The sequence below is a fragment of the Paramisgurnus dabryanus genome, chromosome 11, assembly GCF_030506205.2.
Source record: "Paramisgurnus dabryanus chromosome 11, PD_genome_1.1, whole genome shotgun sequence".
In the NCBI taxonomy this organism is placed as follows: domain Eukaryota; kingdom Metazoa; phylum Chordata; class Actinopteri; order Cypriniformes; family Cobitidae; genus Paramisgurnus; species Paramisgurnus dabryanus.
Genome location: NC_133347.1, coordinates 18,546,446 through 18,568,655, shown reverse-complemented (window position 1 = coordinate 18,568,655; position 22,210 = coordinate 18,546,446). Strand labels below are relative to the sequence as shown.

General features: G+C 36.2%; 3 protein-coding genes across 5 annotated transcripts; all 3 read left to right on the top strand.

Annotated features, from left to right (window-relative positions):
• Positions 1-2,452: 2,452 nt before the first annotated feature.
• Positions 2,453-6,309, top strand: znf131 (zinc finger protein 131). 2 transcript variants are annotated; one of them, XM_065247248.1, is made up of 7 exons: positions 2,453-2,590; positions 3,207-3,363; positions 3,468-3,569; positions 3,967-4,111; positions 4,200-4,879; positions 4,955-5,085; positions 5,690-6,309. In XM_065247248.1, the coding sequence occupies exons 2-7, from the start codon at positions 3,237-3,239 to the stop codon at positions 6,218-6,220; spliced, it is 1,716 nt and encodes a 571-aa protein (XP_065103320.1). In that variant the 5' UTR covers positions 2,453-2,590; positions 3,207-3,236; the 3' UTR covers positions 6,221-6,309. The 2 variants fall into 2 exon arrangements, with proteins under 2 accessions (XP_065103320.1, XP_065103321.1); XM_065247249.2 differs by lacking the exon at positions 2,453-2,590 and adding an exon at positions 2,622-2,969.
• Positions 6,310-7,205: 896 nt separating this feature from the next.
• Positions 7,206-15,188, top strand: nim1ka (NIM1 serine/threonine protein kinase a). Of its 2 annotated transcripts, none has more exons than XM_065247252.1 (5): positions 7,206-7,346; positions 11,699-12,216; positions 12,311-12,668; positions 13,430-13,698; positions 14,172-15,188. In XM_065247252.1, exons 3-5 carry the CDS (start codon positions 12,371-12,373, stop codon positions 14,925-14,927), a joined length of 1,323 nt encoding a protein of 440 aa, XP_065103324.1. In that variant the 5' UTR covers positions 7,206-7,346; positions 11,699-12,216; positions 12,311-12,370; the 3' UTR covers positions 14,928-15,188. The 2 variants fall into 2 exon arrangements, with proteins under 2 accessions (XP_065103324.1, XP_065103325.1); XM_065247253.1 differs by having other exon boundaries at positions 7,207-7,283.
• A 491-nt stretch (positions 15,189-15,679) lies between these two features.
• On the top strand, positions 15,680-20,814 carry creb3l3l (cAMP responsive element binding protein 3-like 3 like). Its single transcript, XM_065247251.2, has 10 exons — positions 15,680-15,821; positions 16,676-16,807; positions 17,315-17,654; positions 17,768-17,865; positions 17,946-18,038; positions 18,285-18,391; positions 18,864-18,932; positions 19,013-19,097; positions 19,303-19,393; positions 19,630-20,814. Exons 2-10 carry the CDS (start codon positions 16,676-16,678, stop codon positions 20,010-20,012), a joined length of 1,398 nt encoding a protein of 465 aa, XP_065103323.1. The 5' UTR covers positions 15,680-15,821; the 3' UTR covers positions 20,013-20,814.
• Positions 20,815-22,210: the final 1,396 nt, after the last annotated feature.

The following is a 22,210-nucleotide window of genomic DNA, read 5'->3' as shown; positions in this document are numbered from 1 at the left end:
GTTATAAATGTTGTGTGTTTTTGACTAAGCCTATTTTAATATTCTCAGTGCATGTCTCAAAAGGGAAACAAAAACAAACACATTTGAACATTAAAATAAAAGTAAAAATAATGGAAAGTTATTTGTCTTTTATTATTCTGCCAAATAGTATCCAGATAATAAACAGTTAATAGTTACTGCATTCCAGATGTCTGTTTTTTTAAAGGGGCGAGGGGAGGGGGTTTATGTTACATACTTGCATGTTACAAGTATTAGCTGTTTACTCAAAGTCTTTTAGTAAAGTATTTAATCATAGAGAATAATTTGCTTGTTTTTGTTTCATGCGAATACATATTAACATGCTTCTACATGCCTTGCTGGGCTGCTTTCCTGTCTTTATCGTCACATGATTTTTGACATTGTTTGTGCAGCAGTGCACAGCTGGGGTTACTGTCAGCACTTTTCTTGCTGAGACGAAACATTGAGTTTCCTGTGTCTTTGCTGAACTTTGGTAAACAACCTATTCTGCAAGAATACTTGGGAAACAGTGATAAAAAAGCAATGATAACATTTCTTATGGAAGATGGTGCTTAATACTCGCAGAAACATTCAAGGTTCTTGATATTCTGACAACTACGTGTGTCCTTGCATAATTTAGCTAGACAGTTTTATGATTTATCACTTAGTTAATCCTCACTATCAGGTCTCATGATCTGTTTCGTAATAATTCTGAGGACAGACTGACCTCCTATATGCACTTTAGATTCAGTTAACGCATATATGATTTACTGTAAATTGCCAGTTAATGGTTTACTTGAAGAAACTATAGGGATTTAATAATTTTAACCAAAACAATAATCAGATAACATAAGGCAAGTCATTGATGGACAGTTACAAAATTGTTACATTGTTAATATAGCTTATTTTATATTACAGTCTCTTAATCCCGGTTCAGGTAATGTTTCTTATCATAGGATAATCATTTTTAAGATGGCCTAATGTTTAACTGGTTAAACTGCCAGTGGTTTATACCTTGTGACCCTGCCTGTGAAAAACCATCTACTGTTTTCTAAATACAATCTTATGTGAAGAACATTCTGTAAAAATATAACTTTGATATCTTAAAAATTGACAAATAAGGTCATGATTGAAATTACCGTTTTTATCAATGAGTAAAATCATCCTTTGATGCTCCTTATCTTATCATTTACAAGACTTTAGCCTGGATTTCACATGCAGGGTTAAATATACTCTACATACTGTGTGCAAAACTGAGTTTTTACATTTTTATTTTATATATATTTAAAATCTTAGTCCTTGCTTTACTTAAAATATCTAAAAGCATCAGTCTAATTTGATAATGTCTGTGCCATGCTTTGTTCACTGTCATCTTGGTTAAAAAAGCTCCACTGTAAAAAAATCTATGCTGCCTTAAAACATTTTTTGAATCAACTCAGATTAACAAGTTATGTCAACTTACTATTATTTATCTTGACAAGAGATGAGTTGCTACAACTTATAAAATTAAATTGACTTTTTTCAACTATAATTTATAAGTTATAACAACACATATGTAGTTATAACAACTCATTTCTAGTTAAGATAAATAATAGTAAATTGAAATGACTTGTAAATCTGAAATTTAAGGCAGCAGGGAATTTTTACAGTGTTTGCAACAGCTGTCTTTTTACTGTTTATATATTTATTTGTTCTTATTAGTAACTGTTGTATTTATTTGCTACTATTTTATTCTAATGGACCTGAAGTCTGGAAATAAAGCATTCATTCAACACTCTACTTCAACTGATAAAATTACGTTTTCACAGGTTTGCAAAGGCTGAACCCACTGCCACTGTTTAAATGCATGTGTGAAGTCAGTTGTACCCATAGACAAAAAAAAAAAAAAAGTTGTACCCATAGACAATTAAAGGTTGTACCTCGGGAGGGCAGTATAGCCCTCTATCAGCCAAGGATACAGACGTTCAAAAAGCCTTAAAGGGATAGTTCAGCCAAAAATGAAAATTCTGCTATAATTTTTTCATCCTCATGTTGTTTTAAACCTGAATGAATATCTCTTTTCTGATGGACACAAAAGAAGATAATTTTATAAATGATGGTAAGCACACAGTTAATTGTAACCATTGGCTTCTATAGTAGGAAAACAAATATTATTAAATTATTCTAAAAAATGATGAAAAAGATATTTTAATAAACGATAGTAGTAACTTAGGCACATAGTTTGACGGTACCCACTGAATTAAAATGACTGATATTACGGAATATATTGGCACACTTAAAATGACTTTACACAAATTCTCCTGATATAGTTTTATAGTTGTTGTTTTTTTTTATCTCAAACAGCTTGACAACCAACACTGATCAAATATTTACATTCCCTATCTTTAAATGTCAAATTTTCACAATCGTCGTTGCCTTGCCATGACCCGTCAGCCTCGCGCGAAAGAACGTTGACGCGGTGAACTCTGGGAACTTGAGGCCAGAGCGCAAGCGACCGCCCTTTTCCGACGAGCGGAGGAAAAACAGCACATTGATCGCTTCGAGCCTCCGACGCGAATTAAAAGCCGTGCTAGGCGTCAAAGGGTCATCCGGGGTAAGTACTCTGGGGCGTTAAGCGATCGGTGTCACTTATTTTTCGGCCGAATAGGAAAATGTCTGATTAAAAGTGCATTTTAATGCGCGATTTGATGACGTAACGACAATGGTCCGAAAAACAAATGGCGAATGCGTTACCAACCACAGGCCCAGTGTGGAAGTTACATGTAGCAGAGAGGAAAACGAAAGTGCTTTTGCTATTTGTCTGTAAGATGTGTGTACAATACTGTCGGTTTGTTGAACTACGTGGCTGTTGCAGCAGTTGAACTCGCATATTTTGCGTGTACTATATTTGGATATAAATGCGCGCTTTTTCTTCGTGCGGCTTAGATATGCGCGCGACGCTGTGGATCTGCTGGCATAAGGACCATTACAAAGTATGTTGCCAAATGGATTTCAAAATATCTGTCAGTCAGTATAAAATTATTTTGCAGCACAGGTGTATGACGGCTAACGACAAGTGTAAATGTGTTTAATTTGTGTTTGCAAATGTTGCAAACATGCACTTTTTATAATAATGCATGCATTTATGTTTTTTTGATTGAGCCATTAATTGCTCTTATAATTATTATAAGTTATTCATTTCTATCTATTTACAATTACATTTTTTTTAGGACTTACATGAGCTGGAAAAGGGCTGAATCATGTCTGTTGATGGAGATGTTGATGACTGTGGGCACGAGTTTCCAGCCCATTACAAAGTGATGCTCGACAAACTAAATGAGCAGCGTCAGCTGGATCAATTCACAGATATCACTCTCATTGTGGATGGTAAGGTTGCAAGGATGTGCACATGATGTTACTCCATCAGCTTTCTGAAAAAGCAAAATGTTGTACAGTTTTGGTATTTCTGATGACTGTCATTATTTTAAAAGGACATCAGTTCAGGGCTCACAAAGCTGTGTTAGCTGCCTGCAGTCAGTTTTTCCACAAATTCTTCCAAGACTTCACTCAAGAGCCTCTAGTGGAGATTGAGGGTATGTAGCAATACAGTTAACTTTTATAAATGAGAGGAGACTGTAACACAAGAATACGCTAAGTCATACACATTTGGGATGGGATAACAGTGAAAAAATGAGAATAAAATTTTTTGGGTTCTTTTAAAGAGACACCCCATGAAATAAAAACAAGAGAGGAGTTGTTAAAGGTCCTGGCAGCCACGGTCACCATTCAATTTCTATGTATGGTTGAAAATTTAGTGGAAGTAAATGATGAGCGAGTTTGTCAGTTCCTTTTGTGTCTGTGAAAGTAAATGGGGGTTTGGAGCAACATAAGAGCAAATGGATGATGATCAGACAGTTTTATTTTATTTTTTAGAAAACTATCCCTTTCATGGCTTCCACTATAATCTATCTGTTATATCTCTGTTTATAGGGGTAAGCAACACTGCCTTTCGCCACTTGATGGAGTTCACCTACACTGCTACATTAGCTGTAAATGGTGAGGCTGAAATCAGTGATGTCTGGAGAGCTGCAGAGTACCTGCAAATGCAGGAGGCAATCAAAGCCTTGAGCAACAAGTTAGTCACAAATTGTAACTTTTTACTTTTGCCTCCATTTGTCAATAACGATGCAAAGTTTCAACAAATGTTTCCTTCTCCCACCCAGAAGAAATGGTACCACCTCACCACAGGCCTTGACTGGAAAGGGCAAAGCCAAGAAAAGGAAGATATCAGAGACCACCAATGTGATCACTGAGACCCTTCCTTTGGTAGAAACTGATTCGGTTGAAATCGAGGTCGAGGTTGGCGAGGAACATATTGAGGTAGAGGAAAGTGGTTTGGTGGAAGTGGTGGATGCTGCAAGGAGTAGCACTGAACCCTCTTCAGATGACTCCGCTTTGGCGTTGTTGGCCGACATCACCAGCAAGTACCAACAGGGAGAGCAGACGCTTCATGTTGTGAAAAAGCAAGATGAAGCAGTGGTTGTGCAGGAAGAGACTGTGATGGCTTCCAAGACACTTGAGAATATTGAAGTGGTGGAGGTCCAGATTTCTCAGCTGGATAATCTATTCCGTTGTGATAAGTGTGACCGCTGTTTCAAACTCTTTTACCATCTCAAACAGCACATGAAGAGTCACACAACTGCCCCAGATAGGGGTTTTGTTTGCAGGCACTGCGGGAAAGCGTACGCCCGAGAAGGAGCCCTCAAGCAGCACCTAAATAATTACCACTACGAGGCAGAAGAACAGTCCCGGCGGCTGAAAAAGAAAGTGCATGTTTGTGAATATTGCGATAAGCAGTTTGATCATTTTGGACATTTTAAGGAGCATTTAAGAAAGCACACAGGTAAGCGAGCGATTATGAGGTGTTGTTGATGTTAATGTTTTCCTTGGGTCTTATCAACTTTTCATGCATGTGTAGGTGAGAAACCCTTTGAGTGCCCAGAATGCCATGAACGTTTTGCCAGGAACAGTACGCTGAAGTGCCACATGTCAGCCTGTCAAAATGGATCTGGAGCCAAAAAAGGCAGAAAAAAACTATATGAATGTCAGGTTGGTGACTTTTTAACCAGTAATTGGTGAAGGGTTTTGTTCTAGTAAAAATTGTTGAACTAGAAAAGTAGCCTTATTCTGACAGTGTTTCAATATTTTATTACCGTATGTTCTTACCTCAACTTAGACGAATTAATACATACCTATCTTTTTTTAATGTGTGCACTTTTAATCTTTGTACAGCACCTTATGAATGTGTTAGCATTTAGCCTAGCCCCATTCATTCCTATGGCTCCAAACAGGAATGAATTTAGAAGCCCCCAAACACGTCCATGTTTTCCCTATTTAAAGATTGTTACACGATTAAGTATGGTGGCACAAAATAAAAGTTTTATTAGGAGCCATAGGAATGAATGGGGCTAGGCTAAATGCTAACACATTCACAAAGCGCTGTACAAAGATTAAAAGTGCACGCATTGAAAAAAGATGTTTATTAATGTATTAATTCATCTAAGTTGAGGTAAGAACATAGTAAAATAATAGTTTTCCTTTTAAGCGTAATTCTTATGCATAAAGGCAAACAAAAAGCTATTTAAATGTGAAAGTTTTAACGTTACAACAGACATTGTTTTGAATTAAGATATCTATCTGTCTTGCTCTTCAGGTGTGTAGCAGTGTTTTTAATAGTTGGGAGCAGTTCAAGGACCATCTGGTCACCCACACGGGTGAGAAACCCAACCACTGCACCATCTGTGATCAATGGTTCACGCAACCCATAGACCTTGAAACTCATCTACAAGAATACCACGGCTTACAGCAAAAGGTTATTGTGACAGAGGAAGTAATGATTGCAGACCCAACCACAGTCTTAACCATGGCAGAGGTGGAGGACGGAGAGGAAAGGGTTATTCTGGAGGACGGAATGAGGGTGGAACATGTTACCGTTGAACCAGTGGATGTTGTTGCTGTCGAGGAGACTCTTGTGGTGGAAGAAGAAACAACAACGTTACAACCTTCTCAGTCGGTGGGTGAGGTGGAAGAGACTGTGGTTTTACAAGTAGACGATGAGAGATTGAAAGAACAAGCAATGGAAATACACATAGAACAGGTGACTGTAGTCGACCCAGCAGAGACTGAGGTTCAACAAGAGGTTGTGGACAATTTGAAAGAAAAAAATGAAATTGCAAATGTATGAAAAACACCAACTGTGCATTGATACTTGAACCAAACCTGATCTGTTTTTCCACCCTTATATAATTATGCCATAATAAATGTAGAAATGCACTTGGTCAGTGTGATGTAATCCAGAAGAGAACGGGTCATCTGCTTTATTTTTTCGGCTTTGTGCTTTGCTTCTTGCCAGGAAAGCTCTGCATAGAAACATGGTCTCTATGAATTTAAATACAGGTTTTGTCATACTTTTAGCTTATGTTGTGGGTAAGTGTGATCGTAAGACATGTACTTTGTTTCAGTAGTGGTGCACATTGCCAAGGCTGTTTTTTGGGGTGGCAATAATTTTTTTTAAGTTATGTTTGTTTATTGTGTGTATAAGAAGCTTATTTTCATAAAACAATTAAAAGCCACAAGTTGTCTAAATATGATTCTGAGAGGTGAATGTAAAAAAAAAACTTCTTACCTTTTCCTCAATACTGAATTGCAATTCACACCTTTAAATATGAATTCAGATAAGCAAAAAATTTGAATGTCTGCATCTTGTACAGAGCAATAAAAAATGTTGTGTGCCTCCTTATCTACAATTATAGGGCATGTTTAGCCTGTCAAGTAGTGCCATTTATTGTCAATTTGAATTAAAGTAATTGTGATGGTAGTTGCTGGGGTGTCACTAATAAGTTTATATGGTAAGTGGACTACATGTTCACTTTTACCTTTCTTTGTTACTGGTGTCCAGTCGTCTTTCAAGCAGGAAAAACGAAAACAAATGATCAGGACCCTGGATAGTTCCAACGGTAAAATTAATATAGATACTTTTCAAAAAGTTTTTTTCTAACACGTCAAACATCCGCCAAAAATGTATATTTGTATTTAAAATTTAGTTTTGCGTAAAAGAGACGTTTTTAAGTCTTGTAATATGCTGCAATCCTATTGGTTTAAGGCAAGCTTAGTGCTTCCCCAAGGACTGTTGTGATTGGCTAGAGGAGCCGTCAATCATTTGACCTCCCTGTTGCTGTGATGGTGCATGAAGTCCTCACGCATCAAACCACATTCACGTTATGTGCAAACCAACGAGACTTACTAAGGTAAAACAGATTAAAATATCCAACCAGTAAACTAATGAGATGAAGGGTCAACGCTTTAGAAAGGTAAGATGAATATAACATGTTGTTCTGTGAATGTTTGGTATCCACGAGTACCGTTATGTGACATACTATAGCGATGAATTCATAAAAGCAGAATTCATCATCTTTTACAAATATAAAATATATTTAAATAGTCATATTGATAATAACCGGCAAATGTTAGTTTTGATTTTGCTAGCAATGCAACCCATCAGCGGTTGTTATGGACGCGTAACTTTGGCGCAGATGAGAGCGTCATCATGGCTCTTTTATTATAAGAAGTGTATTGCGATTATATTGCACAGAGTCCTGTATGCCAATTCTAGACGCCAAAAACATGGTGCCAAAATGCATATTGTAGTTTATTGTACATTTTATAAAAGAAAAAACTAACAATGTTTTATTTGCAGGTATTGTGACCTTTATAACTAAACATTTATAAAGCTTGTCAAACTTTAAATATGCACAGACCATTAGGATTAAAACCTCTTAAGGTATTCTTGGGTGTTTTGGTCCCAGCTCTATATTAAAAAGCATTAATGTTTAAACAATGGTACAGGTGTTTGGATCGGTGAATGAATATAGCTGAGCCCAATTGGCTATTGAATGGGAATATTAATTCAGTAAGGATATTGAAATTTATGATATTGAACCATCCTTTCTAGTTTCTCACAGATTGATGTCAACTTTTGTTCAGGCTCCTTTGATGACTCCTTTGACATGAAACATTAAGCATCTGGTTTTAGGTCTAAGATTAAAGCTGCTTTGATGGGTTGGGAATACATTACCAGGGCACAATACAATGTAAACAGCTTTTCTTTGGGTTTCATCACATAATCTGCATGTTTTTTCCTCAAAGGTCCAAACATCAATTGAACTCCTTGATTATAATCCTTATTTTAATAGTTATTAATATGGACATTCGGACATGTATCAAAATCTGAATATGTTCCAAAGCATGTATGACGCTTGAGGTTTCATTAAATATTTTTTGTATACTGGCTTTTTTATAACTAATGTCATTTAGAAATAGTCAGACAGCAGATAGTTAATAACACTAATGTGTAGTTAGTGCTTCCTCATCTTAAAAATTTAGGTCAGGCAGCTTAAGGGCTTCTCCATCTTCTAAAATGATTAATAAGATATTTCAAGAAAAAAACAGGCCTGTGTGTGTCTGTGTTCAATTATACAACAGGAAATGAATGAAGATTAATTACTCAAGAGCCCCAGGATTTTTATTTATTTATTATTTTACTAGATAATATTTTTACATTTATTATTACAACAAATACTATAGACATTAGCAAATCTCATTCTTGCAAAGCAGCTTTACAGAAAATACCCAATTGTTTTAGAACTGACATAGAGATGTAAGGACAGTTTAAAAAAAAGTTTTTCATAACAGGAAAATTATTAAATATGTAGAATACATATTATTATTGCAATTTTTTCATAAGATACATTAGATATGCAATAAAAATCAAATCAGATTAAAAGAATATTTTTCATTGACATTTTGTTGGATTTTAAGAAGATCTGAAACTAGTTTTCCTATAATTTACCTTTATGCATAAAATGCCTGTGAGGCCATTTACTGTCTGTGCAGCAACGCAGCTGCAATTGGATGCAGGAAAAGTTACGTTTGCAAGATTCCACATCGGCTCTCTGGCCCCCGGCTATACTGACACTATTGTCCCTGTCTTTTCACTGAGTTCTTTTTTCCTGTGGGCCATGTGTCTCTATTAGAACACACACACAGGGAAGCTTTGTGCAGTCAGCTACTGGTTTGAGATATGTGTACACAGAGACAAAGTGTGGGAGCAAAGGACAAAAATAATGGCATCTCAAATGTGAGAAGATGGTGAGAAAGCCAGAGAAACACAAAGGAAGTAATACAAAAAAAGGAACAATAAGAATAAAAAAGAAACATTTTATTTCTAAAAGCATTTCTCAGCAATCCTCTCAAAAGATTTCACTAGTTAAATCCTTTAATGAACCAATGCTTTTTTCACCCATGGGCCACTTGTATCCCATGTGGAAAGTGTTTATCTGTATGTAGATCAGGGCCAGATCAGTAGAAAGGCCCCTATGGTGTGTTACACTATGTCAGCGCTTTTGTCCCATGGGGCATGAAGGGATTCACACAGCTGAAGTACCACTACTTAAATTCTGCTCATGATGAGACTTATGATAATAATGGTCCTGTGTACCAGAGAGGAGCTAAATGAATTAATTTTTGATTGATTAATTTCAATGGTATTAAAGTGAATGCTTTCTAATCCAAGAAATAAGGAAATAAAAAGAAAATATGCACATCTAATTTTAAGCCCTATTTGCTTAATTAGGAGATTATGGATTAAAGCTCAATGAACCCAAACATGGTCATTTTTATGCAAAAGTCTACATACGTGTACCAATATGTACCTTTGAGGTACTAATTTGAACTTTTTATATGCAAAGGTGCACTTTTTGAAATGGATTACCTTATAGTTACAGCTAGGGACCATTTTTGACAAAAAAATTTCTAACAGTGTAAAGTGCAGTGGAGGTTGAGAGAGAGATCATTATGCAGGCACATGTGCTTGAAAGGATCCCTTTAGGATTTTTCCTATCATCTGAGTCTTTACCAATCAACAGTGCACACGCATACACAGGTTGATGTTTGAAGTCTGAGGACCTTGAGTATTCATGAGAAGCATCACTTTGATTTTGTGTACTGTGCCTTGGTAAACAGATTTGTGACGAAGGGAAATCAAAAAGGATCTGATGACAAATGAAAGGTCAGGATAATATATAACGTGGGTCAGATATTTAGATTTTTGGACTGTTATTGAACCTCTGCTTTTAACCATAGCGGATTTTGTGCTCATACAGCAGTTTCGCAGTTTTCACAGATTGTTGCTGTGTATGTGTGGTTTTGTATTGCTTTATTCTTTAATTGCTCAGTGTTTATGGCAGTGGAATTAAGCACTCGCTTTGAGTGAATGAAAGAGGGCAGATTAAATGTACTTCTCAAGAAGTCCTGCTGTTTCATGCTGTTTGGCTCTTAGTGGATTGTACAATTACTGATGGATTTGGCAATTACACAACTAAGTAAGTTTTTGTGACAATATAGGCTTGTATTGTGGCAATATCAAGTTAATAATACTAAAGCACTTATTACAGATGCCACAAAATATTTTGAATAAAGAAAGAATGAAAAATACTTTGTATTACATCCATAAATAATGCAAAGCTATGGTCAGCAGCATTTAGCGTCGCTGTTGGTCTCAACCACCTATAGTCTTGATGCAAGTGAGAGAAAAAAAAGTGTCTCAGTCCAACACTCTTGATGTAAACTTTTGTTTAATCCGGTCTATCTTTCCTTTCCCTAATCTTCTTTATATTTCGATTCAGACTGAATAGAGGTGCATAAATTGATAATCTTATATAAACCTATGTTTCTGTTATAATATATATATATATATATATATATATATATATATATATATATATATATATATATATATATATATTGTATTACTTTGTCCTTTCTATGCAGGCACGAATAAAAGCGTCAGCTAAATGAAAAAGTAAATAAATAAGAAATGATGTGTTGTTTATTGTCGTGTCTCATACAATAATTTTAATTTATTGACTTTTCCAATTTTAGAAGAGTGTTGCTTGGTTTTGCAAAAGTTGCTGTTCTCTGCTAGGTTGTTGCTAGTGGTTTCCGAGCAGTTTCTATGGCACTGGATGGGTTTGTTTAGGTTTTCAATGGGATTGCTTGGTGGTTGCTTACTGGCCAAAGTTTACAGAACCTACCCCATGGGTCTCTATAAAATTATGATCCCTAAGTTAACTATATATTTGATCGTTTCCTTAATGCTATTTAATAATGCTAAATGTCTGTTCTACTGTCTATTTTACTGGCAGGCTAAAATCATTAATTAACTATATTCAATATTAATTTTGTAGTTTAAAATATTTTTGCTACTGTATCATTTCATAAAACATTGACACACTATATCATGTGTCATGCAATGTAAGTTACAGAATGGCATAAAAGCTGTAAAATGCATGTTTAGTGTTTTAGTGATCAGTGGCTCCATAGAGAGTCAGGTGTGAACACGGTGCACTTATATTCTGCTCTGTGGGGATGTTGTTAAGGAAACTTCATCAGCAAACTCACTCTAATTACATCCTGACACAAACACACATCTATTTGTTTATATTTGTTTTGTAATTATAATTTTTTATTTTAAAAATATTTGAGTGTTTCACATTCTTAATCTTAAGGTTCCAAAGTCATTATGTGTTTTGATACACTTACCTTAAAGAAGAATTAGTAAAAAATAAAGATAGCATCATGTTCTTTTTTCTGTCTTTCTCCCCAGGTAAAAGGTCATCACAAGTGTGTGACTAAAAAAGACAGGGGTTAGGATCTGTGTACATGCTATTCCCAGAAGACGACGCAGAAACAAGTGGGAAGCAAATAAAGCACATAGAAGTGAACAAATGCGAGGCCCGTATTTCTGAATGACCACCCCGCCAAAGATGTTACATGAGAGGAAGCAACGTATCAGAAGCCTCAGCATAACAGAGCGGCACAGAGCCTCATTATAGCACCCAGGCAACAATTACAGCCCTGGTCTGTCTCCACTCTGCTCTTTTGCCTATTTGTATCTTTGGTTGAGACAACGCACCAATTAATTTGGGCACATTTGATGAGGGTCAGAGAGATTGGACTGAGGGACAGGATAAGCTTTCGCTGTGCACCTGACTGCTCGACTGAAGACGCAGACGATTGTAAACATCTATTTGCGCTTGAATATGTGTGTAATTTTGAGGCAAGATGGGCCGATGAAGAGTTAATTTTGTGAATCGACGCAGACGTACAAGACAACATGTGAAGGTGAGAAAGGCTAGTTAAGTAATAATTATGTTTATAAATGTCTGACATGTAATTCTAAATTGTTTGTTAAATGTGTATTATTTCGCACCTTCAGGTGGTGCCTTAGTGCAAGGTCTCCTGCCATGAGCTAAGCCCCCCAGTGGCCTGTGGCAGGATGACTGCTGTGTACCCAACTGGGGGGGGCTCTGTCGGGGTCTCAGCCGTGGCCACGGGCCCCCAGCGTTACTCACGATGGAGCCGACAAGACAGTTCAGACATCTGCACCGATGATGAGGGAACTCAACTGCGTCACCTTACCCCTCTTGAAAAGCTCAATCTAGACATGTGTCAAAATGAGAAAATGGTGCGAGAGCTCACCGTGGGCCGACGTATCGGCTTTTACAAAATACGCGGTGAGATCGGCTGCGGAAACTTCTCCCATGTCAAGTTAGGCATCCACGCTCTGACGAAAGGTGTGTGCTGATTAATGCCTCAGTGTAATTGGTTGTTAATTACCTTTCTATAGAAAAGCCTGTCACATTTTACCTAGACAAGAAGTTATATTTTAAATGAAAATAAAACAATAAAAATGCAACTATTCGTTTTCTGTTGTTGCATTAATTTTACGGCATTTACGCCACCCCAAATTCTAAATATTTCCATTTCGAAAGGTTTTGTTTAATTATCATTATTCCCAAAATGTTTAGATTTTATTTTTAGTTAATTTTATAATTCATTTTATATTATTCAGAATAAAACTATAAAAGTGCAAAATATAAAACCATAATGTATAAATACTTCTTATTAATATAATATATTATTAATAAATTATTAATGTTAAAAAACGATGTTAATAAATATGTCAGGCAATATTGATAATGTGGAAAAGGCATGCTTTCAGTCAAGGTCAAGCTTAGACCAATTGTCTGATCCAGACATCAGATCAATCTGAGGTGTAGTATTTCATTTGAGACCTTTAGAATTGCTTCAGGGATATGAGCATGCGGTGTGCCATTACAAAGTGATGTGAAATACATGTACAGAGCATTTGCATAGACTATTTGTTGCTCTGCAGCAGATTTTAAAAAGAGGATTTAAAATAACATTCTGTATCAAATGAAACCAAATATATGCTCAAAGCTGTCTCTTTTATTACAATCGATTTTTAAAAAAAATTACAGATAAACTGAGAAGCATGCATATTTTCAAATTTGTATCTATTTTTTATCAACAGACAAAGTGGCCATCAAAATCTTGGACAAGACCAAGCTCGATCAGAAAACCCAAAGGTTGCTCTCCCGGGAGATCTCCAGCATGGAAAAGCTGCACCATCCGAATATCATCCGTCTGTATGAGGTGGTGGAAACGCTGACCCGTCTACACCTGGTCATGGAGTATGCAAGCGGAGGGGAGCTCTACACAAAAATCAGCACAGATGGAAAGCTCTCCGACATCGACAGCAAGATTGTCTTCTCTCAGGTTCTCTCAGCTGTAAAGCATATGGTAAGTCAGGCAGAAAACACATTTTGTGTACATGTTCATTTGGGTGCTTGAAAATAAATATTGCTTACATGAATGTAAAAAGATTTATGTAGGAAATTGCAATCAAAAAAGTATACATTCATCATAATTTGATGTTAAACTGATTAAATGATAGCAAAAAAAAGTTCAGATTTGTGTGCTTATAAATATTTATTGAAACTGTTAAAGTGTATATAACTATTTGTACATGTATTAAACTGATTTGATTTTGCATCTCTCTATCAGCACAGTACATGATTTGGTGTTTTAAGAAAATAGCATCCTGATCTAAGCTGTCATCTTGATCTAATTAATATTCACGAGACACTCCATCATCATAAAAAATCAATTTCAGCTCACCACTTCTAATTCATCTTAATAAATAATTTGATAATAACTATTTTATTAACCTTGTGTTTAAAATAACTCTAAATGTTTATCTTTCTCCTTTTCAGCATGACAACAACATCATCCACAGAGACCTGAAAGCAGAGAATGTGTTTTATACCTGTAGCACCTGTGTTAAAGTGGGCGACTTTGGCTTCAGCACCGTCAGCCGTCGTGATGAGACCCTCAACACCTTCTGCGGTTCTCCTCCTTATGCCGCCCCTGAGCTCTTTAGAGATGAACACTACATAGGTGTTTGCGTGGACATCTGGGCTTTGGGGGTCATGCTATTTTTCATGGTGACCGGCACCATGCCCTTCCGTGCCGAAACAGTGGCCAAGCTGAAGCGCTATATTCTGGATGGGGCGTACACAGTTCCTACCTGGGTACCAGAACCGTGTCAGAAGCTGATCAGAGGAATTCTACAGCCCCAGCCATCTGACCGCTACAGTGTAGAACAGATGATGGGCTGCGAGTGGCTGTTACCGGTGGAGTTTTCCAAAGCGATGGAGCCTTTTAAACTGGACCCACTCTATTTGGTTGAGTCTGGGCCGAGGGAGCTAGAGGAGCATGAAATTGAAGTGAAAAATGCTTTAGAGACCCTCGGCATCACTGCGGACCACATTCGTAACAATCAGGGCAAAGACTGCAGGAGCTCCATTACAGGAGTCTATCGTATTCTCTTACACCGGTCTCATAAGCGGCAAGCAGTGGAGAGTATGCCAGTAGTTACCCATGTAGTGAATGTAACCGAAGCTAAAAAGGATCGCCTGAAAGCATACAGAAGCCTTAGACATACGTCCAAACTCTGCATCATTTTGTGATGCTAAAATCTGGGATATTTTGGTTTATTTATAAATGATGGGAAACTATATTTAAGGTAGTTATGTTTGATATACCTCTTTTGTTATATTTTATCATTGAAAGTGAATTCATTAAATGCCTCTAATATATTGAGTTGAAACGTTGTGTGCGACTCCAGCTGGTCTGAATGTTTGTAAGTGAACAAAGCAAGGCCTTTGTCCTACCTAATGTCATAAATGTCATGTCTTATTCTTAAATATAATAAAGCACATGGGACTGCTCTGTTTTGAATATTAATTTGAGACAAAGAAAATTAACCATGCTACATGTTTTAAGTGTGCAAAATTATTATACTACTTTATAATTTAAGTACATTTACTTTAAATATAAAGTTTATGTTCTTACGGTGATCCAAGGAATGAACTGCACACTCCTGAATGATATTTAAAAAAACAGACCGATATGAACAGTAAGACAATATTAACTTAACAAAACCTATAATTATTCACTAGACACAGTACTAACCAGGAGTTATGAATTTACGGATGGAGGTATGTTCTAATAAAACATTTCTGTAAAAATATGTATTTCAAGTACAGTTATTTTTAATAGTTTTATTAATATATGATTTTATGATAATGTGTAAATAACGTTCTTAATATTATATAAAAAGTTACATAGTTGCACAACTAATAGTCTTGCCAAAAAAGGATGGCTTGTTCGAGACATTTCACTACAACTCCCAGAGAGCTTTGCGAGGAAGACGTGACCTCGCTGACACGCCTTTACGTGATGACGCAATTTTTGCCTTGTTGGAGGGTGATTTCATCAGGAGAGATTTCAAGACAAAGCGAAGGGACTTCCTATATGTTGTATATGTCCACGTATCTTGTTTGGGTATAGGATCAAGAAAGGTAAGCGTTTATTTTCAACCTTTCTAGATGTAAATGAGAGGTTGATTCCTTTCCTCAATCTCAACATTTAAATAAGACTTATTGTTGTCATTTATTGGAGCTGTCAAATGTCAGACCTTCCGCGTGTTTGACAGATAACGTTACACCATTTACCCTACGTTAATTAAAAGGCTGATATAAGCGTGCCACCCCGGTAAATATATGTTTTCATTATTGTTGTTATTGTTAATATTATATAACGTACTTGTTACACGTCGAGTTTTGTCGACTGCGTTAAACATGCAAATTAGTCTTAAACATTTTAAACGAAATAAATTGTCCAAAATGTAGCAACAATACTGCAAATACATCATTTTACATTAGTAACTAACGTTAATGTAATAATGTTAGTTGGTTAATATGCAAGACTAATCGAGTTAATCGAGTGTTTTCTGCAAATATAAATCTTCTTCAAAACGTTTAGTCATGAACAGTATTGTTTTATGGTTCTGACTGTGATACGCTGGACTGTCACTCTTGTAAATATGTCTTGTGGGTTTATTCTGTTGTTGTATTTAGAAAAGCCACAATCACATGATGAGTGGGCGGGGCGGGAATGAGATAATAAACGTGTTCGATTTCATGCCGCGCTGCGCAGACCGATAGGTTCCTGACATCAGCTAGCGCGAGAGCTATTCGAAAGAACAGCTATCGAATCGCTCTCGCGGTATTTCATTATCATACACCGATCCGTCTGCGCAGCGCCGTATGAAGTCGGACACACCTATCAAGCTGTCAGTGCGCAATATCACTGCGGATGTACCGTGTTTTATATTTCTTGTCTCAGTTTTGATTTATACTTAAATTGCTTTCAGATGTCGGTCGGTGAGGATATGGATAATACAGACCTGCTTGAATTACTCTTTCAAAATGAAGATCGGGCATCCAGCGACCTATTTTTCGCAGAAGCGAATAACCTGCTGGACGATTTGCTTTCAGAGCAAGATGTAAGTAATCTTCACGTGATCTGAAACTCAAAACATGTTTTTTTTTTATAATTGATCCATGATGATTTATAACCTACAATGTGAATATTTGTTAACATTTGTATTGGCACTTTTTCAGTAGGCCTATTGTACAGTAAATATTGTGTATAATTTAAATATATAAATGGATGAGTTGTGTTTGAGTTTCTTAGACATTATGGAGAACTGACCTGTTGTATTGCATGCTATACTCGATGAAGCATAATTTAAACTGCAATGATTTTATAGTTATTAAAGAGTTTTCACATAATAACTGATTATCATTAATCTGGATACAAAAAAAAAATATACAACAAAATAATAGACAAAAATTGACAAAATAACAAAACAAAATGGTGACCACTTATGGGAATTAATACAAACACTTTCTATTTTACATTTATGCTAATATTAACCAAACATGAATAAACCAAGACCATAGGCTTGCGATGCTAAACTGTTCATTTACAAAGGCCTTTCTTGTCGCAGATGCTGAATGGAATGGATACAGAGGATTTTCTCAGCACTCTACTGGGTGAGGAAGATGATGGTCTGACATTCAACTGCCTCTCTCACTCTCCTCATGGCAGCGACAGTGGAATTTCCGAGGACACCACCTCTCCACAATGTCCAAGTCCGCATGACGGCAGTGAGACAGACACTGTCCCCAGTCCAGGCTTCGAACCACTGCAGTATCCCGAGTATATGACAGAGAGCTATGAAGCACAGGTGGTGCAGACAGACCACTGCTACACCCTTCCTCAGGACACAGAGACCCTGCTGAGTGTCCGATCCGAAAATCCTGAGTCTGATGTTTTTATTGACGTAGGTAAGTAGTGTACTGTGGATTTAATATGCTTTCTTATAACAGGTGTGTGTGTAGGTGCTCAATGAAACTAGTTAATTTGAGGGCCCAGCTAAGTTTTATTTTTCTTCCCACAGATGAGTTGGACATGGATTTGGAAGATGACTTCTCCAGTGAGCTCCCCTGCTCCCTCACAATTGAAGATTCCACACTGGGCACCAAAACAGACAGCCAGGTACATTTCAAAACAACATGCAGCTTAATGTTTTACCTTGAAAGCTATCACAGATCTTACATTATATATTTTGCCTCCAGTTCCAGTTTAAAGAGATCGTTTTGACCGATGAAGAGAAAAGACTTCTGGCCAAGGAAGGTGCTACCATTCCATCTAACATGCCTCTTACAAAGGTAAATACTTTTACATTTATATAGCTTAGCTGTTAGAGCACTGCACTAGCAACACAAGAGCATGAGTTTGATCCCCATTAAACACACATACTTAAAATTAATATGCATAAATGTAAATATAACTATTCTTTTCTAATCTCTAGATCATTTTGAGATATTTGCTACAAAATGAATATACAATGCATGTACTGCTTTGTAATGTTTTTAGATGAACTTGATATGATTAAAAGTTTTGTGTTTCTTTAGGCAGAGGAGCGAACCCTGAAGAGGGTGAGGAGAAAGATCAGGAACAAGCAGTCTGCTCAAGAGAGTCGCAAGAAGAAAAAAGTTTATGTGGATGGACTGGAGAGCAGGTCAGTCTAAAGAGCACTCCCACATTGCCCTCCGTGAAAAACATCATAAACTTACAGACTTTTCATTTGGGTTTTATAGGGGTGGTTTTCCGGACAGGGTTTATCCTATTCACAGACTAAAATGCATATTGGAGCTGCCTTAATTTAAAAACACTTTGCACTTACATATCTTAACATACATCAGTGCCATTGTTTTGTCTCAAAATGTACACCATTATTGTTTTTTTTTTTGTAAGGTTTGTAAAAAAAAACCTTAAATGTCCTAATATATCTAAAGCCTAGTCCTGGATTAATCTAAACCCTGTCCGGAAAAACCTCCCCATAGTGTAAAGAGTTAATAAGGTTACAGAAATTGTAATATATTGTATTCGTGTATATCTGTAGATTATATAGTAGTAGACTAAGCATTTACTAATCTACTTATTTTGGGATTGTTTAAAACATGAAAATAAATCTATTGTGTGATCCACAGGGTTGCGGTCTGCACTGCTCACAACCAGGAATTGCAAAAGAAAGTTGAGATGCTACAGAAACAAAACATGTACGTTTTTATTGGGATCTTTTAAAGTTTTTTAAATTTTAATAATAACCTCATCAATAATTTATTTTATGTGTGTTAAGGTCCCTTGTTGAACAACTAAGAAAACTACAGGCTCTTGTGAAAATGTCTACAATGAAAACCACCACAACTAGCACATGTATTATGGTAAGCATTTGCCACTGTTTTTGTTTCATTAATATTTAGTTTCATTAATATTATTTATCATAAATGTATTCAGATTGTGTGTTTCACTAGCACATACTCTCTTAGATTAAATTTCTGTCTGAAATTAATACAATGGCAGTGTAAGATAATCATTTCAGTTATATACAAGATGTTTCCTGATCTTCTCTTATTTTTACTTTTCCAGGTTTTCCTGCTTTCTTTCTGTCTGATCATTTTCCCTTCGGTCAATCCTTTCGGCAACAGCGCACAAAAAGATTTATATACGTCATCCACAGGTGAGCACACAGCTTGCTTTTGTTTTTTTTTGTTGTGTAATAGAATGCTGTCATTCTAGTTGCTCTCACATGTTTGTTGTGCTATTTTTGTATCTGTTGTTGTCACAATACCAAAATGTCAATAGTCGATACCAATACCAGTGAAGTCTCACTATTCAAAGCACATTCTACTGTCTCTACTGTGCTATTTTTAAATATGAAATACCCATTAATATTATGGTTCTGCTCCCATCCAGGGATGTCCCGAGCCCTGCGTTCTTATCCAGCCATCCTGAAAGAAGACGTATCCACACATGTCAAAGAAGTGCCAGATCAGGACCTCCTCCTAGTGGGCACCGTGGACAGCAACCAGGTGCTGCTTTCAGGCAATCAAAACCACACACCTGATTACCAGAGGGTCGAGGAGTCCGATTCGGAGTCTGGTGTCAACAGCAACTCCTCCTCTGACTTCCCCGCCCCTGGCCAATCAGACCTCAAATCAGATGCAGCTCTCTCAGAATCCCACAGAAACACAGCATCTCCGGTTATCTACGACGGGCAGAGTAAAACCAAGGAGCCCTGGATGGAGCAGAAACCAACTTCAGTTATAATACAGCAACACCGCTCTGATGAAATGTAGGAACCCATGCATGAGCGCTTCATTTAACAACTTTTGCTTTGTTGTTTTAGAAAAAAAACTTTTTTTAAATCTTTTTTTTACATGCATCTACTGAAATGCTTTGTAGCACTTTCTTGATACCCAGCCATATGCTAGGATGTTATTAAACATCATCTGCATCTCTTTCTATGGAAATGTGAAGGAGTTAGCTTGTCTTGAACTTTGCACTGCGTCCACATTGAATTTTTTTAAATACATTCAGGAAATGTATTCATATGTAAATATTACTTGAGCAATCAAAGGCAACCGGGCATTTAGGAGATTAGCTTCCCTTGTAGTGAGGGAGGCACTGGCTCAAAGAGATTCCACTTCTGTAAGTAGATCAATGATATGTGGTCTATTTAGAAAAGGGATGTTTTTTGTAAAAGTTTATCTGCTCTTATTGTGCATTATTTGTGGCTTAAACCCCCTTTTTGTTGCACTGCTGTAAATTTCGGCTTAAAACTATTTTTAGAGGGGTAAAGTGTTGCACAAATCCACATGATTATAATAAAGTGTTAATGTCTATATATGTATATATATATATATATATATATCTATAAAAGAAATTGTTCATGTTCTGCTGTCAGACAGACATTTTAATGTCATATTTAATGTTTATAATCTCTTAATGGTATATTTTATTATCTTTTTTATTTACCTGTTGATTTGTCAGTCATATGATGCACTGATGTGTCTATAAATGAAATGTTAATTTTTGTTTATTTCAGTCTTGATCATGTTACTGGACATATTGATTAAAAAAAGAATTTGTTTACTTCAAGAGTTTTCTTTTCGGTTTTTGACATTCATCACACTCAAGTTGAAACTTTGCATAAAAAGCCTTCATTTTTTATTTCACAATCAATGCATTTTCATATAAAATGAATGCTTTTACATTTATTGACACTTGTAACAGCGCTTCTTTAAATTAACACCTTTGAGATTCTTTAGAAGCCATGTAAGACATTATGTTTGAAACTGGGCTAAGCTTATGTACATGTCTAAGCATTATCCACCTCTCTGGACTGCTGAGAAGACATGCAAATCAACACAAATTAACCTATAGTCGCCTATGCACAACTAGTTTGACTTAAATGCAAATGCATTAACCAAAATGATATGTAAATATATGTAAACCTCTACTTACAACATATTGGGGCGGATCCCGGACAGGGTTTAGATTAATCCAGGACTAGGCCTTAGTTATATCAGGACATTTAAGTAGTTTTTACAAACAAACCTTACAAAACAAAATATTGGTTTGCATCTTGAGACAAAACAGTGGGCATTAATATATGTTAAGATATGTCAATATAGCTGAAATATGCATTTTAGTCTGGGACTAGGATAAGCCCTGTCCGAGAAACCGTCCCATTTAGTTTTGATACCTTTTAAATATTTATTCCTATGTATACACATAAGCAAACAGTAGACAATAAAAATGAGGAACAATTACATCACAAGCTAAAGGATCTCAATTCAAATATCTTTTTTCTATTTTAATCTTTAACCAGCAGATGGCGCCAGATCATGTTGAATCACATTGCAATACAATTTTACAATCTGCTGCACTACTGGAACGAAGTTTAATACTGAAATAATATACCGCTTGTAATCTTCAGATGTACTTTGGTTACATATATCAATGCCCTCCAGGTTTAATGTCTGATGGGTGAATTCTTAGTGTGTTTACTGTTTACATGAGTAAGTACCCATCAGTGATATTTGAGTAGATGATGAGTGAATCTGCATCTGTGTGACTCACTACTTATAAGGTCGTGCTATATGGGCAGCCGCTAGATGGCGCCTCAAATTGCTAAAATTTAGATTTGCCAATATCATCACCAACAGTCCTAAAATAGAGTTTATTCAAATCTTTGCCATACTAGTTTAAATCATGTCAAGTGTATTTAAAAGTTGCAAATAGCCACAGATAAAATTACAACGTCTAAACTAGTGCATGCAAAAATACAACAAATAATATAGTCTAGATTAGATCTCAACTTTAGCCATAATTGTCCATAACAAGATTTAAATGAGTTTTTCTTATAAAATAAGAAAAGAAATAACCAGACACTTTAGATGTTTTAGCTTGCGTTGTTGTGTTTTATTTTCCTACTTTAAATAAATCTAAGTCACCTTGAATGTAGTTTGTTTAGGTCCCCTAGACTGGATTT